General features: G+C 44.4%; 1 protein-coding gene across 2 annotated transcripts; it reads left to right on the top strand.

Annotated features, from left to right (window-relative positions):
* Positions 1-977: 977 nt before the first annotated feature.
* Positions 978-15,631, top strand: kdm5bb (lysine demethylase 5Bb). Of its 2 annotated transcripts, XM_040193485.2 has the most exons (28): positions 989-1,408; positions 2,897-2,974; positions 3,359-3,481; positions 3,569-3,739; positions 4,182-4,244; positions 4,963-5,118; positions 5,277-5,370; positions 6,682-6,800; positions 7,006-7,164; positions 7,304-7,423; positions 7,510-7,668; positions 8,021-8,202; positions 8,309-8,471; positions 8,608-8,727; positions 9,048-9,242; positions 9,409-9,590; positions 9,730-9,854; positions 10,084-10,234; positions 10,322-10,436; positions 10,782-11,137; positions 11,894-12,032; positions 12,145-12,324; positions 12,536-12,697; positions 12,808-13,293; positions 13,382-13,466; positions 13,562-13,767; positions 13,850-14,098; positions 14,730-15,631. In XM_040193485.2, the coding sequence occupies exons 1-28, from the start codon at positions 1,256-1,258 to the stop codon at positions 14,865-14,867; spliced, it is 4,629 nt and encodes a 1,542-aa protein (XP_040049419.2). In that variant the 5' UTR covers positions 989-1,255; the 3' UTR covers positions 14,868-15,631. The 2 variants fall into 2 exon arrangements, with proteins under 2 accessions (XP_040049420.2, XP_040049419.2); XM_040193486.2 differs by lacking the exon at positions 4,182-4,244 and having other exon boundaries at positions 978-1,408.
* Positions 15,632-16,856: the final 1,225 nt, after the last annotated feature.

Raw genomic sequence — 16,856 nt, 5'->3', positions numbered from 1 at the left:
CCATGAGATGGACACATGTTTGGTTCCTGTTCGCGGTGGCACATTTCAATGTCTAAAATCGTTTTGCCTTTGTTGTGAATAGTCTTAATGAAGTTTTATTCAATGACTTGTACTAGCACTATTGGTATTTCTGTTTAAGCTGTACACTCACTACATGCCTATGGAAATATTGTACTTTACTTTCCTACATTTATATTACTTACTAGTTACTTTTCAGTTAAACATTTCAGATAAAATGACCATTTATTAAATATGATGCCCAACATTTATCAAACAGCTGTAATTTTCAGTCAATTCAACATCAAATTAACAAACTAATCATGAACTAGGGCACAATTATGAGTTCAGCCACAATTGTAATTATAATCTGTTATAATTAGCTCCACCTTTACCAGCTATATTCAAATTATATTTATACATAAATGTAACCAACCGTATGATCCGATTACATAACATCTATTACTATAAAAGGAGACATTTTGAAAAATTACTTTCACTTTTGTTTTTTTTAAGTATAGAATCTTGAGGCCAATATATATTGAGTAATATTGCTACTTTTACTTCAGTAAAACATCAAAACAGTACTTCTTCCTCCACTAATTTGGTTAAGTATTGGGATATACCCAATCAGGCGTTCTAATAAAGCATTAGGTGTAATTATTTATTATTAATTCTTTAATTTTATTAAATTAAATATCAGTGTCAGATGTTGGCAGTATAGTACCCTCTGCTCATTCAGGCACAAGGGAAGCTCAATCTTTCATCTGCTAAATTATGTTGAACGCAAGTCTGGACTGTGTGCTTGCTTAAGTTCAAGGCTATGATGAGATGCTTAATTACAATGTAACAATATATATATAATAGGCTGTGAAAAAAACATTTATTGCACAGCAACACTGGCAGAAATGGAGAAGTACATCAGACATGATAAAGCTCTCCTACATCAATTACAAATGTGTGGTGTCTAGTTTTTTCAGCGGACGTGCTCAGTGCCTTGGAACGTTCTCCTCGCTGTGCATGCGAGCGTGCGCGTGTGTGTGCGTGCTGGCTCTGTGTGTGTGTGTGTGTGTGTGTGTGTGTGTAAGCCGCCTCATCTCGTGCTGTTGACGACCGACTACAACCGAGACCGACCGTGAACAAAACGGGATTTTAAAAAAGGAAAAAGCAGCCCACCCCAGGCGGACCGCACCACGGCGATACTTCCAGTGAGTGACCGGTCCAGCAGGAGCTCCCCCCCCCGGGTCGGTCCGCGACGATGAGCCAGCCTCGGACGGACGAGTTCAAGCCTCCTCCGGAGTGCCCGGTCTTCGAGCCGAGCTGGGAAGAATTCAGAGATCCGTTTGCCTTCATCAATAAGATCCGTCCCATCGCCGAGAAAACGGGCATCTGCAAAGTCCGCCCGCCTCCGGTGAGTGGGATTTATTTATTATTTTTGAAAAGGGACAAACGTTACTCGGGCACTGTAGTTATTTAACCGTTCAAACGTCGGCAGATGGACCGAGCTTTCGGGGTTTAAAGGGACTGTTCAACATGGCGGATGTAACGTTAACGTAACGGCTGTGCTCCGTCTTTGTGCTGCTCGCGGCTAGCTTGCTCTCATTTGTGATCCCAAACGCCGCTGCTGCGCCCCTTTTTTTGAGGGGGGTGCGGGGCTTTAAGGGTGTCGATCGATGGCTCGTTCGCATCCGCAAGGATGTGGCGGTGTATTAAAAGCTTGTTTTGGTCCCGGTCCACCGTGTGTCAACAAAGCCCCCGGTGCTCCGTCCGCTGAGCCACGTAGCTAGCTAGCTAGCTAGCTAGGCTAACGCTAGCTAAGAGCTCCACAACCAACCTGTCATAATGTAGCTCGCGGCTCGGACGCAGTGTTATGCGGAAGCCATTCCTCCCTTTCTGCCCAGGTGATGATTATCAAACCACGCATGGATGTTCGCTCTTGTTATCACCCCCTTGTCCTTTTCAACGTCCCCCCATCCACGCTGGTGGGGTTAATTATGGATTATATTTGTTGAAGATCATCACGATGCAGTCGGGTCATTTCCATCCATCACTTCTCAATCCATCTATTGGCTGGTTATAACTGCTGTTAATGTCACGGCGTCGGGCTAAATGAATGTCCCCCGTTTAATGGCTTTATTTTATTTTTTAAATAAAAAGTTAATCAAGTGACCCCATGGTGGGGACAAGAGGCACACCGGGTAGTTTAAACGTGAAGTCCACTCTCATTGTCAAAGAACAAGTTGGGACTTTAGAAGTGTTTGTTCAATCGGTCACACACACACACACCTGTGTACCAGTGTTATAGCATGTTATACTAGCAAGACATCCCGTGTTCATGTATGAGCCTGTGTGGCAGGGTGTTGTCCTCCATGTTGGCTTTGTGGTAAGCTGGGCTGCTGAGTGTGAGTCTCCATCTGGCCATTTTGTGTGCCAGTGGGGGATGTTGGCTACTGACTAAAAACAAGAACTTGGGTCTCTGCTTATACAATAGTTTATTTTTTGTATTTATTGCGTGTACAAGGTTGTATTGCCACAAATGTTGATTGTTGCCTGGAGTTTCAAACTGACAAAGATAATTGTGTTCCTTCCGTTTCGGCAAGGCCTTGCTTTTCTGCCAAACTTTATTCATACATTAGTTAAATATTTTTCAACTGTGTGGCAGACTATTAAACTGCATGTTCTATCTGCTTAATTAACCTTATTTAAGTAAAAAAAAACATGTTTTTTTCAAATGTGGTTCCATGCTTTGAAAAGCAAAACATGAGATCAAAAACAAATAGACTAACCAAGCTATTTATCAATTCAGCATATCACTACAATAATGCTCATTGCATAATATAATAACAATGTTTTTTTATGACCTTCGTGTGCCCGTCTGTGTATTTTTGTTGTTGTTTAGGGTTGGCAACCTCCGTTTGCTTGTGATGTGGACAAACTTCACTTTGTTCCTCGGATCCAGAGGCTCAATGAGCTGGAGGTGAGTTTTATACCAGTGATTATCTGACCGCATCGGTGTGTCGACAACGATAATAACAAAGAACACTAATGTTATTAATCCCTGCTAATGATGTAATGATGTAATGTAAGAAGAGATACAGTGCAGATTTACAACGGAAATTACACAAAGCTAAATGCAAACTCTAAACGATTAACTTTTTCTATTTATTTTAAACAGAAAGACACTCTTTCCTGTTATTGAATCTATTTGTAGCTTCTACTGATTCTTTCTAGCCCATTATATGTTTTCCAAATTATTGCCTGGGTTTGAAAGCCTTTACCTCGTGTGTCTCGGATGATTTCCCTGAGCTTAATTTATTTGTGACTCTTTTCTTTTTGTTTTAATTCCTTATTTTATATCCAGGCACAGACCAGAGTCAAGCTCAATTTCTTGGACCAGATTGCCAAATTCTGGGACTTGCAGGGATGTGCCCTGAAGATTCCTCATGTGGAGAGAAAGATTTTGGATTTATATAAACTCAATAAGGTTAATACTTAACATCGCACAGCATTGTTTTTAAATATCGATTCCAATTAAAACGACTTGCACTCACATACCTCACTATCATTTCAGCTGGTAGCCGATGAGGGTGGATTTGACGTTGTCTGCCAGGAAAGGCTTTGGACCAAGATCGCACTACAAATGGGTTTCGCCCCGGGCAAAGCAGTCGGCTCGCACCTGCGAGGGCATTATGAGAAAGTTCTCTACCCCTACAACCTGTTTCAAAGTGGAGCAAACCTGCTGGTGAGTTTGACGCGTGTCTCATTATGACAGCACATCTTGTTCCTGCTGATCCTCACAAAGAGAAGCTAAAGAAGGAGTTATTTAACACTAGACTCAAAGTTAAATAACATTTCTTTAGCTAGAAAATGTATAAAATTAAACTATTTCTATCAGAGATTTGAACGACTATAGGCTATATTAAGATGAATATAAACAGATGCATATTAGGATATGCATATTATGTCAATGTTTTTTAGAAATGTTTTATTTGTAGAAGTTTATTGTGTTGTCTGACTAATAAGTGTGAAATTACAATCGGGTGTCTAGTTATGTCAAATAAAACCTTTTGCACCCAGATATTCCATACCACATTGCAAGAGAGCGTATGAAAGTTTGGTACTGTGTGACCTCCTCGAGAGGTCACTCTAAATTTTGTAATCACCAAAGCTCTCCCTAACCTCAGGCACCAGAGCCAGCTTCCAAACAGATGTGTTTGGAGGCTGATCCTGATCCTGAACTTGAAAAGGTATGTTTGTGTTATGGTTAAGGGCCACTAACATTAAGAACTGTGCATGTATGACTTTGGCTGCACACTGTACTGTACCTGCAGCTCGGTGTTGTAATATTTCCGGGCATGGTAATATTAACCCTTAAAACAGTCATTAACTGGTTTTACAGCAAAAGAATGATCTCAAGCAAATACCTTCGCTTCTATTTAGTTCATCTATGATTAACCTACGTCTTGGGACACATTTATAAATCAATTATTTTGTGTCACAGGCAACAGTAAATTTGGTGCTTAATATTTCTCAGTTCAAATATTCTTGTTTTCTATCTTTCTCAAGTGTACTATAATTAAACCACCGAGCCGACAGGCTGTTCTTTACCTGCTCACACGGCCACAGCTCAGATCTATGTTTTTGTTTTTGTGGTTTGGCCTCTTTGGTGTGTGTGCCCCCTGTTTGGGGCACTGCTGTTGATTCCTTCCTTCCTTCTATTTTATTACATTTGGTAATCAAAAGCAACAATCGTATAAGCACATCTTTATTCAACTGTGGTACACATACACTTCCTGTTTTAGACAACCAAATCTACTGTGTCTGTAGTTTGGTAGCCAAATTTAACGGCGTTGGAAATTTCTCGCTGACTGCTCCATTTAACCCTGCAGGTAATTCCAGTTGGACACGCATGCCTTTTTAAAAATATATGAGCTGTGGTTTTAACTGGCACGCTGTTCCCTTCAGTGTGTTCCGAGGCCAATCCAGCCGGTGGAGAGCACAGATAGCATGGACACCAAGGACACCAAGGACGCCATGCTGCAGGAGCCGGCTCAGAGGACGACTGCCCCGCAGCCCGACTCGGGCCCCACTGCTCGCAGAGCGAAGCGCATGAAGTGCGAGGTGGGTGTTGTTAAAGAGAGCCGACAAACACACCTGACTGAAAAGATCCCGAAACAAGCAGCACACACGCCGCTCGTCGCTGTTCACCGCATATCTCCACATCACGGTTTTAGTCATTTTAAATTGTCCCGCAGTTTAACTTCTCCGTCTCTCTGCAGGCCGTCTGTGTGAAGACCGAACCCGGCGAGTCCGGAGACAACAAGCCCAACCTGAGGCGGAGGATGGGTTCCTTTGTCGCCAAGCAAGAACCAGGTCAGGCTCCACATTCCAGGGGGGGAAAATAGTTCCCCCAATGAAGTTTACACTATTAATCTATCAGTAGATATCCATGAGCCATCCATACACAGTATTTAAACATCTGACAAAAGGTTTGTAGCCCATTAAAGGGAAGTTTTAAGCTTTCGTTGTGTATTTTTTAAGGTCTTTGAGTTCCTGTCAGAGATCATGACTGTCAGCAGGTTTACAAACCGATAATGCTCGATAATATAGTAAAACACCATAACATATAAAATATGTCTTTGTAGAAGTTATAACTGATGACAAATACCATAAATATTTGATTGAATTGATTTGACTCAATTCTCACAAAATATGTGTGAAGAAGAAAAAAAGGATTATGTAAATATATAGATAATGGAATAATTGTTTAATATCCAAAGCAATTTAAAGATAGATAGTGGATTTACAAAACTATCACTATTATTTTAAAGACATTATAATGGTCATAGAAATCTGTAAATAGCATCAGACTGTGTTTTTCCAAACTATATAAGATCATCAAGTAATCCAATGAACTAATTGGATTACTTCTAGTTCTAATATATCTGTTTATTCGAGGCTTGAACCTTGTCTGGCCTCACAGTTCCATTACATGCGCAACAATTCTTGATGAATCGCATCTTCAATTTTAAATATTGTTATACATTGAAACTTTTTCATCACTGAATACAAGCGGAAAGGGGTTTAAAAATCTGTCCACAACCCTCTAGATGCATGAAAAGCTTTGTCATCTCAACAGGAGCATCTGTGTGAGACCCCCCAGTACATAAACAAAACATGTTTCTGCAGTACATTACAAGAGTTTATCCACCTAATGAAGGTTTTCACATAGCAGATTTAAGAGACATTTCTATAGCTACCACACTGCACCAATTAGCCTTCTGTCGAGCAGACTTTGCCTTACTCATATCTCCTCCACTCTTACTCCGTTTGAGTCACTGCGTCCACCGACACGGTTACAACAACGTTGATGAATTTCAGCCTGCGTAGAGGGACGGCAGTAGGCCTGCCTGAGCGTGTGTGCGTGTGTACGTGCTCGTGTGCATGTGAGAGACACCAAGGAGAGAAATAAGTGCGTCACTAACAGACAGCAAAACGCAGTAAAGGTTAATGCTGAGCTGGAATGAGCCCAAAACTCCTGTTGATGCACTGCACTCCCAGAGGTCACTGCATCGAAGTGGTGCACACCTCCGTGGTACATGAATAAAGACTCACAAATGTCCTTGTACCACACACACGGTGAACGGTTAGTTGGTGTTGCTAACGTCTCCTGTTGTCTTGCAGAAAAAGAGATCCCGATTCCAGTGAAACAAGAACCAGTTGAAAGTAAAGAACCAATACTTGAAGCCGACAAAACCAAGTCGCGTTACAAGAAATTCATCCCTCCTGTTTTTTCAAGTCCAGTAAGTATAAATGTCTCTATATTCAACGTGTAATACGTGATCAGAAGTCAAAGCCCAGCCTAAATCACTTTAGGCTAGGCTAAATCACTTTAGGCTAGGCTTTAGGTACACACACCGTGTACCTTTGCTATATATAATCTAAATGAATGGCGGCTTATAATCAAGCTCGGAAACAGATCCATTAACAACTCCTTTGGTTTTCCAGGTGGATCTGGTGGTGTGTCTGGTGTGCGGCAGCGGGGGAGATGAAGAGCGCCTGTTGCTGTGTGACGGCTGTGACGACAGCTACCACACCTTCTGCCTGATCCCTCCTCTACCTGACATCCCCAAAGGAGACTGGAGGTGCCCCAAATGTCTCGCTCAGGTGAGGATAAAGTCTGATTCAAGTCACTCAAATCAACTTTAAACAAACATGCCATGGATCATTTTTTTTAAATGACTATAAGAATATCCACAAAAGACATTGAACGTATTTGTTGTGTCTCTTTTTCTGTCCGCTAAAGGAATGCAACAAACCTCACGAGGCATTCGGCTTTGAACAGGCATACAGAGACTACTCCCTGCGTGCATTTGGACAAATGGCTGATGCGTTCAAATCCGATTACTTCAACATGCCAGTTCATGTAAGCATAAGCAGTTTCAGAGCAAATCGGTCCGCCTCTCCCGCTGCGAGTATTTTTCTTAATGTTGCTTCATGTATTCATCACAGATGGTACCCACAGAGCTGGTGGAGAAAGAGTTCTGGCGGTTGGTGGGAGCCATCGAGGAGGATGTTACTGTAGAGTACGGAGCAGATATTGCCTCAAAGGACTTTGGCAGCGGGTTCCCCATTCCCAACGGAAAATTCAAAGTCTCCCCAGCTGATGAGGTAAACCTGTGAAGCAAGCACCCCAAAGATTAAGCTGCAACTTAAATGAATTTACAATAATTGGTAAATCCATCCCTCTTTCCTTTTTATGCTTATCAGGGTCCAGGTCACAACAGATTCTAAAATTAGGAGATTGTTGTTGTATACTGCTGCTAATAAATAATTGTGTGCCATACCATCTCGACAGTATGATCAAGAGATAGGCATTTAATTGCAGTCTATGTGGTAGACTTAAAGACCTGACCTGCACTTTAACCTGACCGTAGGGGAAAGTATCAGTCTAATAATAAATGAAGTGTTGTGAACAGTATATTGCTGTATTATTGAACTCTGAATGTTGTCTGTCTTTCAGAAATACCTGAAGTGTGGCTGGAACCTCAACAATCTGGCGATGATGAACCCTTCCGTTCTGACTCATGTGACAGCTGACATCTGTGGGATGACGCTGCCATGGCTTTATGTTGGCATGTGCTTCTCCTCCTTCTGCTGGCACATCGAGGATCACTGGAGCTACTCCATCAACTACCTGCACTGGTACGCAGGATTCCCTTGAGGAGAGCAAATAGGTTCTTGATGGTGGTGATTTATTCCTGTTTTATTCTAAGCGTTATCTTTTGTTGTTCTCCGGTTTTACCACCAGGGGGGAACCCAAAACGTGGTACGGAGCTCCTGGCTTTGCTGCAGAACAGCTGGAGGAGGTGATGAGGAAATTGGCCCCAGAGCTGTTCGAGTCTCAGCCCGACCTATTGCACCAGCTGGTCACCATCATGAACCCCAACACTCTGATGGCCCACGGAGTCCCAGTACGTACTTATGTCCCTCCTCCATCGCCACTGACCTATATGTTTACCCGCAGTAAAGCCAGTCCCACTTCTTTTAGGAACAAGCAGCGTGTCTCTCTAATAGGAATCCTGATGTTTTGTGGCTGTTGTCCTTCAGATTTACAGAACAAACCAGTGTGCAGGAGAGTTTGTCATCACGTTTCCCAGAGCCTACCACAGCGGCTTCAATCAGGGCTTCAACTTCGCTGAGGCGGTCAACTTCTGCACTGTGGACTGGGTACGTCTGATCCCTGAACATACTTGTGTGTAAAATGGCAGCTCTTTTAAAAAGATGGCAAACTCAGTTATTTTCAGAATGATTACACAATGTATTGCACCAAAAACAATAACTAAACTGGGAGGCAGGGAAATTACATAAGTGTGTAACACAACAGGCTTGGTGTGTGTGTGTGCATGTGTAGTCCTGCATGCCGCACCTCCCTGTAACTCCCTCAGCTGCGGGCCTTATGGAACTCATGTGGTGTATTTTGTTGTGGATTTGACCCAACATGTATGAACTCTCCCTTCAACTCATCCTGTTCCCCTGTATGTCACCAGATGCCTCTTGGCAGGCAGTGTGTGGACCACTATCGTATGCTGGGCCGGTACAATGTGTTCTCCCATGATGAGATGGTGTGCAACATGGCCGCCAAGGCGAGCACGCTCGATGTCGTCCTGGCATCAGCTGTCCACAAAGACATGGTCGTCATGCTCCAGGAAGAGGAGACGCAAAGAGAGAATGTGAAGAAAATGGTAAGAAATTGCCTTTTTTTTAAATAACCAATACGCTGTTCCACTGACTAAATTGTTCCTTCATGAGCGCACGTGCCCTGCTTAATATCACATACGTGCACGCAGATATGTTCACTCAAAAACAACACGCTAGTCACTTTTAACATCTTTTGCTGTTGTCCCGCAGGGGATGGTGCACACCACAGAGGCAAAGTACGACCACCTCCAGGACGACGAGCGGCAGTGCGCCAGGTGCAGGACCACCTGCTACCTGTCTGCTGTCACCTGTCCCTGCAGCCCAGGTGTACTGGTCTGTCTGCACCACGTCAACGACCTCTGCTCCTGCCCCATCGGCGATTACACACTCAAGTAAGTCCCCGTGCAGCTGATCGACAGGCTTTATGTGCGGACATCAGAGCGCACCTGCTGGCGGTGTAGATGTAGATGCTCCTAGACCTGTAATTACCTCTACCCTCTACCCTCTCTAATGAAGAGTTTTCTCCTGCAGTCTCAGGTACACACTGGACGAGCTGTTCCCCATGATGACAGCGGTGAAGCAGCGAGCCGAACTGTATGATGAATGGGCTTCCCTCGTGAAGGAGACTCTTGAGGCTAAACTAGAGAAGAAGAAAGGTAGGCAGCAAGCGCGAATGAGAAAACAAAGCATAAAAGGAGCGTACCGGGGATTTGGTACGTTGACGCCAAATAAATACTCCATTCGCTATGTTGTTTTGAGGCAAACGTTACAAAATGCAATCAGCGGGCTAAAGATGATGGAAAGGAATAGTTAGCGATGTGTGTTCCATGTTCTCCAAACTTAGCCGTATGTGTCAAACGGATCAACCAGGTGTTCTGTCCTCAGGTCTGCCAGTCTTTCGCTCGCTTCTTGCCGAGTCGGAGTCCAAGCTGTTCCCCGACAACGACCTGCTGCGTCGGCTGCGCATGGTCACACAAGACGGAGAGAAGTGCTCCTCCGTGGCACAGCAGCTGTTGAATGGCAAGAGGCAGACCAGGTAGCACTCTTTATGTTTCCTCGTGTCGGAAAGTAGAGTTAGTTCCTTTAACGGCGCTCATACCTTTAACTGATTGCTCTTTCCCAGGTATCGGTTTGGAAGTGGGAAGTCATGCAGCCAGCTGAGTGTGGAGGAGCTGAGTTCCTTTGTGAGGCAGCTGTATAATCTCTCCTGCAGTCTCCCTCAAGCTCCCATGCTGAAGGTAGGAGAAATGCATCCATTAAGAACATTAATTCAAATTTAATCTGGGCTGCCACTGTGCATTTCTTTAAATTCTGTATGCTCTGTCAACTTTAATCCCCACCGACAGAAAATGCAACTTTAAACTGTGGCTGCTCACGGCGAATGTTAGCGAGGGAACGGCTACTGAAGCCTCTCATTCCCTTTTTATAGTAACGTCTGCATACATTTTACACAGAACATGACTGCAGAGTTTGTCGCTAACATTAGAAGCACATTAGGAACATCTCATGACAGCAAGAAAACCTGTTTCCATGTCAAACCAACTTTAAAGATTGGGATTTAACCTCCTGTATATTTTTATCAGGAACTCCTGAATCGCATCGAAGACTTCCAGCAGCACAGCGAGAAGGTCCTGGCGGACGAAGCTCCCGGCGTCGCCGAGATCCAGAGCCTGTTGGACGTCAGTTTCGACTTTGACGTGGAGTTGCCCGAGCTGCGACGCCTGCGGGTGAGGCTGGAGCAGGCGCGCTGGCTGGAGGGGGCGCAGCAGGCCAGCGCCCAGCCTTCCACGCTGACCCTGGAGACCATGAGGAAGCTCATCGACCAGGGGGTCGGCCTGGAAGCTCACCCGTCCGTGGAGAAAGCCATGGCACGCCTGCAGGAGCTGCTCACTGTGTCCGAGCACTGGGAGGACAAGGCGAGCAGCCTCCTCAAAGCCAGGTGAGGACAGCATCGACGAATCCGTGACTACATCAAAGCCACGGGGAGGGTGGGTGGTCGCTGGGGCGAGGGGGCCCAAGAAGAGTCCCCAAGAAGACGTGATAGGCGGCTCTGTTAATAACTATAACTTTCTGTCCAGGTCTTTGCACTGATTGTACGTGAATAATGTCAACATTACATCGGTGCTGCTGATTTTGCTTCGTTTTAATTACAGCTAATGCAAAATGCCGCCGATAGAATATTCAACAAGACCAACAAAAAGTGAGCACACATTTAGTTCTGCCGTCATTCCATTGGTACTCATTGCTGTTCAGTATTAACTGTCACAAGTGCTTTACAAAGGCTTTAATGGCATGGCTGTCAGCAATGTGCATCTCCCCATTATCCCAAAAACTAATTTCCAGTCAGGTGTAGTCGAGTGTTATGTTCCCTCACCATGCTTAGTTTACTGCAGATTTTCATTTTGGGTTTCACATTATTGAACATATGGTTACAGTATTTATAGTGTTGCCCGAGATGTTTGACACACTCAACACTTTATGAATTTAGGTTCCATCTACAGAGCCTTGGTTTTGACAGTGTGATTGAAAAGTGCATACCGGATGTTTGGAAAGTGTTGGTTGGTAAAATATTGGAGTTTCCTGTGAGGATGTCGGAAGAAAATGCCAAGACAGGTTGTTGTTAAGGACAGTAATTGATTTGAAAGTGATGCAGGTTTACCTACAATCTGTCATTTGTGTTTTCACGACCGGCCAGACCACCACACTCCATAGAGACTCTTAGTGCTGCAGCAGAGAAGGCGTCCGGCATCCCCGCTTACCTTTCAAACTGTCGCCTCCTAAGAGACACTGTCAGAAAAGCCAGAGAGTGGCTTCAAGAAGCTGAGGAGCTTCAGGTAAGGACGCACGCACTCGACACTGCATGACCTTAGTGGGGAGTTTGATGTCAAAATATTCTCTAATATTTTATTGCAATCCTGAAATCGCTTGTTTGTTTGTCTTTTTCAGGTGGGTGATTGCACAGTGATGATGGACAGCCTCTCTGACATGGTGCTACGAGGACAAGCCGCTCCAGTCCACTTCGAGCCTTTAGAGCGGCTCGAGTCTTTAATGGTAGAAGTGCAAGAATGGAGAGAATCTGCAGCTCGAACTTTCCTTCAGAGAGACTCAACCCTTTCCTTACTGGAGGTAAAGAACGGCTGCTCCCTCCCTCTGAGAACCCCAAACACCTCCGATATTTTTCCTCCCTCGTCTCTTTCAAAACCACAAGCATGTAAATCAGCTTTTGATCTGTGATCCAGTGCCCCCCCCCCCCTCATTCCCTTCTCAGTCATTGTTATTGCAGCTCTCGTTCCTGGCCAATCAGTACAAAAAATAACAACAATTTTGTCAATCGCAGGTCCTATGTCCAAGATGTGAAGTTGGCAATATGGGTTCTCCAAAGCGCAAAGCCAAGAAAGGAAAAGAATCGCCAAAAAGTAACAAGAAGAAAACTCCACGGCTAAACAATCTCAGTGACGTGGAAAAAGCTCTTTCAGAGACCAGAGACTCCACCTCTGCAGTAAGTGAAGTACTTCTAAGATGAATGTATCCGAGGCTGCGGTGGTAGATTAACGAACCCGTACTATCTGGAGATTGACTCACCAACTCGGCCCGTATTCGGTTTCCCAGATGGCGACTCTGGAGGAGCTGCGGGTGAGAGAGATGGAGGCTTTCTCTAATCTCAGGACGGCGAATGAGTCCAAGCTCCTTCCTACAGCCGACTGCATGGACCTGAAGGTGTGCGTCTGTCAGAAAGCGCCCATGGGTGCGATGTTACAGTGTGAACTCTGCAGAAATGCTTTCCACAGCGTTTGCGTCCGAGAGCCGTCGGACTCTTGCGGAACGCAGCCGTGGCTCTGTCCGCTGTGCCATCGGGCAGAAAAGCCCCCCCTGAACAAAGCCGCGTCTCTGCTGGCCTCCCTGCGGCGCATCGGGGTGCGCCTGCCGGAGGGCGACGCGCTGCACTATCTGGTCGAGAGGACTGTTAACTGGCAGCATCGAGCGCAGGAGATCAAACAGTATTTTAACCTACCAGAAGTGGAAGAGAGACCCGGGACTCCTCCCACCTTAACCCGCTGGGCATCGGGCAGCCACGAAGCTCACGACGACACTCAGGTTAATCTTCATCCCACACTTCACCCTGGAAACAAGAGTATTTTGTGCAAATGTTAAGTTTTGGCGGTTTGCTGTTTTTTTGCCGCAGGCTCCGTGTTTGACTCCAGAGTGGAACAGGACAAGCCATAACCAGACCGTCTTCTACACGGAGCAGAGATGCATCCCGCTGCAGGGTGGGTGCCATCTTATTCTGGACAGCACGAGTCACGGATCCCTGTGGATTGTTATTGTTTATGTTGGGGCTGTTGTTTTTCCTCCCGTGCGACAGGCCTGAGCCATGATCTGGAGGAGCTGATGGTGGAGGGGCTCTTGCTGCAGGTGTGTCTGCCGGAGGTGCAGAGCCTCTTCCACGTTTTATTGGACAGAGCCAGCAGTCAGCACGCAAACCGATGCCCGTCGCCACGACAGGACAAAGCCGCAGACTGTGAGGAACACATGCCGTTTAACTCCGGAAAGAATCCGCCAGCGAACCAGGTACTGACTCTTACCGCCAGATGAGTTGATCAAATGCCTCCTAAAAAACTGCCTCAACATCCCTTCAAATGATCATTTTCAGGATGCCGTCAATGGAGGGAGGGAAGCTACGATTGGCTCCGAAAATAAAGCGAAGCGGCATCTGGACGGAGTAAACGCAGAGCACCGAGTGAAGGAGAAAAAGCACTCCCATAAAAGACAGAAGATGAATAAAAAGAGGCCGGCCTCGACCTCCTCCTCCCCACGCTCTGATTTCTCCCAGTCCGATGACTCCGATGAGGAGATGGCCGTGTGTCCCGCAGAGAGGTGTCAGCTGCCGGAGGGAGATGAGGTGAGGAAGAACCGCCGGCTCCCAATAGATTACTTTCATGATGCAAATATAGCATCAATATTAGAACTATCGTGGAACTAAGTGGAGTTTTGCCACAGAGAAAGTTTTTGCGATGGGACAACCTGAATGGGAAGCGTCTGCGAGAACAATGCTGATGGTGTTTTTTACTAAAAAGGTTGTTTACTTTCACCACTGAAGCTTTATCTTAGAGGACAGTGGACGTTGTCCCTCATATCCCACAAACGAAAGCATGATAGTAAGTATACTTGTAATGGCCAGTATGAATAAAACTAATAACTTTATTCTCGGTGTACATAAGGCCGTGTGTAAAGATTTTGAAAGAAGGTGATTCAAGATTCAAGATAGTTATTTACTTAACTTAGTGCTTCATCCAAATAACAAACAAGGCTTATTTTATTATATATATATTGGTTATAATCAATAGTTTTGCATCAATGCCTTATTTTTCAGCTTAAGAGCCTGAAGATTTCCCACGTCATGAAAATAATTAGTACAGCTCTGCAAATGCTGGAAATAAGCAACTTGTGAACCCGAAATTCGTAACAGCAACGAATAAAATGTAAATGTTGTGTTTAACTGGCCAAGCACTGAATCGCGCTCCCTCTCGCAGGTGGACTGGGTCCAGTGTGACGGCAGCTGTAACCAGTGGTTCCACCAAGTCTGCGTTGGCGTCACGGCGGAGATGGCTGAGAAGGAGGACTACATTTGTGTCAGGTGTACTCTGAATGATGGACACATGAGAAAATAAAGAGAATGTGATGAGGTCGGTCATCACTCCATTTTATTCGAGCCGGAAGTCTGGATGTGTCACTGATCCGAAGGCCCCGCCCACAAGCCCCATCCCATCTGTCTGCCCCCTTTTTAAACAACGGTGCTATCTCCTCTTTGACTTGTTGTGCAGAACTATAATGTTTTAGTTATTTTTTGTATTTTACATATATATATAAATATATATATATCTATCTATATAGATATATATATTTCTTCTTATGGATTGTTTGTGGTTGTCTAAATGAAAGAAAAAAAAACTGGGGATGTGAAGTGCGCTGCATGGGATTCCATATCATCAGCGCTAAGGAGTCTTTAGAACTGTAAAGTGGGTAATAATCATAATAATCATGGGTTAATAATCTCTCTGGACCCTCCGTGCATGTTAACTAAGGGGATCGGAGTCACGGTTTCCATCCCTTACTCCCCAAAAAATGACTACACATTTTTTTGAAATCCAGTGTTTAGTACATGCATCTTAATATAATTATTCCCATTTTTTTGTAGAATAGGTTAATTTATCTGAGCAATAATTTTTGTCTGAATCGACTTAAATGGCTCGATCTCGGCTGAGTTGTGTTGCTGCTTTGGCGATGGTGTGATGTACAGAGAGCGACGTGGACAGATTGGATTACCTCTGTGGTGGTCTGCGGCGACACGTCACCACCACCACAGCATGTAGCGTAGGATGCTCCGGGGACAATGTTACAAGTTTATATTGTGGAATAAAGCCCTTTTGTTCTATGGAGAAGTCCTGTTATTTTTCTGACACATGGAAGGGGACAAACCACTAGATGTCATCGTAAACACGGTTTGAAATGGATCTCCGCTGGTTGTTCTTTGTATCTTGTGTACACTCACCAGATGGTAACCAAGTGTTGAAACACACAAATACAAATGCACAAAGGGGAAGGATTACTTGCATACAAAGACATCGAGTTCCTACTTTTGGTGTCAACAGATCAGTCTGAGTAAAGTAACCAACAATAAATGTGACGGCAATGATAATCAAACAACAACACTAACATTTTTGATCAAACAAGTTGGCTTTAACGTCAGTGAGATGCTTGACAAGAATATATAAAGGCGTGTCGCTGACTTCTTAATTCTTCCAGTGCAGACTTCAAATTGTAATTACAAAACTAATCAATATTAAGTACGCTGAAGCTCAGTGTGTTGTTTCAACTTGTGACAGGTGAATCTTTCTTCCTCTTACCGAGCAGTTTGACGGATGTTGAGAGCTGGAGAATGACAATAGGATCATCGGTAGTGATACTCATTTTCTGATGTGTCATCGGCCAGATGCGCGTATGTTTTCCTTCATGAACAGTGTTCAGATTTAGCGACACAAAGACAAACATTGAGCCACACACTGAGCAAAGAGAGTGACGTGTCTGTGAGATCTAAGTGAGTCACATGCGTCCTTTCAACAGGCCGAGGTGTTTTCCCTTCACCAAAACAGCCACCAAACAAACAATGATTTACAGTTTAAATGAATTATTGTTTCACTGTAATTGAAATTAAGCTGTGATTAAAAGAAAAAACACATTCCACACATTTCCTTTCCTCGTCCCACAGAAACTAAATAAAGCTCAAGGGATGAATTCTATTTATAACAAATGTTACTTCTGTTGATGTCCCTTGAATCTAAGTTTGGCCCAAAAGCTTGATCACCAGTGTGGCACCAAACGGACAAACACGTGAGCGTTTCTTTTCAAGGTGATCTGTAGTTTATACGATGAGGCCGAAGGACAGCAAGCTGTTCGTAGCGTGTGTTTGTATGTCGTGTATTGAATGACTAACTTTTGCCCTTTATAACATCGATATCTGCCGTTTATGGCAGGGATCATGGGAATAGCTCTCAAATCTGTTTGTTTCTCTAACAAGAGAAGGAACGTTTATCTAGAGTAACATGGCAGCACTTTCCACAGCACACAGTACATGAAATTATATTTGCATTCTTCAGTCA

The sequence above is a fragment of the Gasterosteus aculeatus genome, chromosome 2 (assembly GCF_964276395.1).
Source record: "Gasterosteus aculeatus chromosome 2, fGasAcu3.hap1.1, whole genome shotgun sequence".
NCBI classification, from domain to species: domain Eukaryota; kingdom Metazoa; phylum Chordata; class Actinopteri; order Perciformes; family Gasterosteidae; genus Gasterosteus; species Gasterosteus aculeatus.
This window is presented reverse-complemented; position numbering and strand designations above follow the sequence as displayed.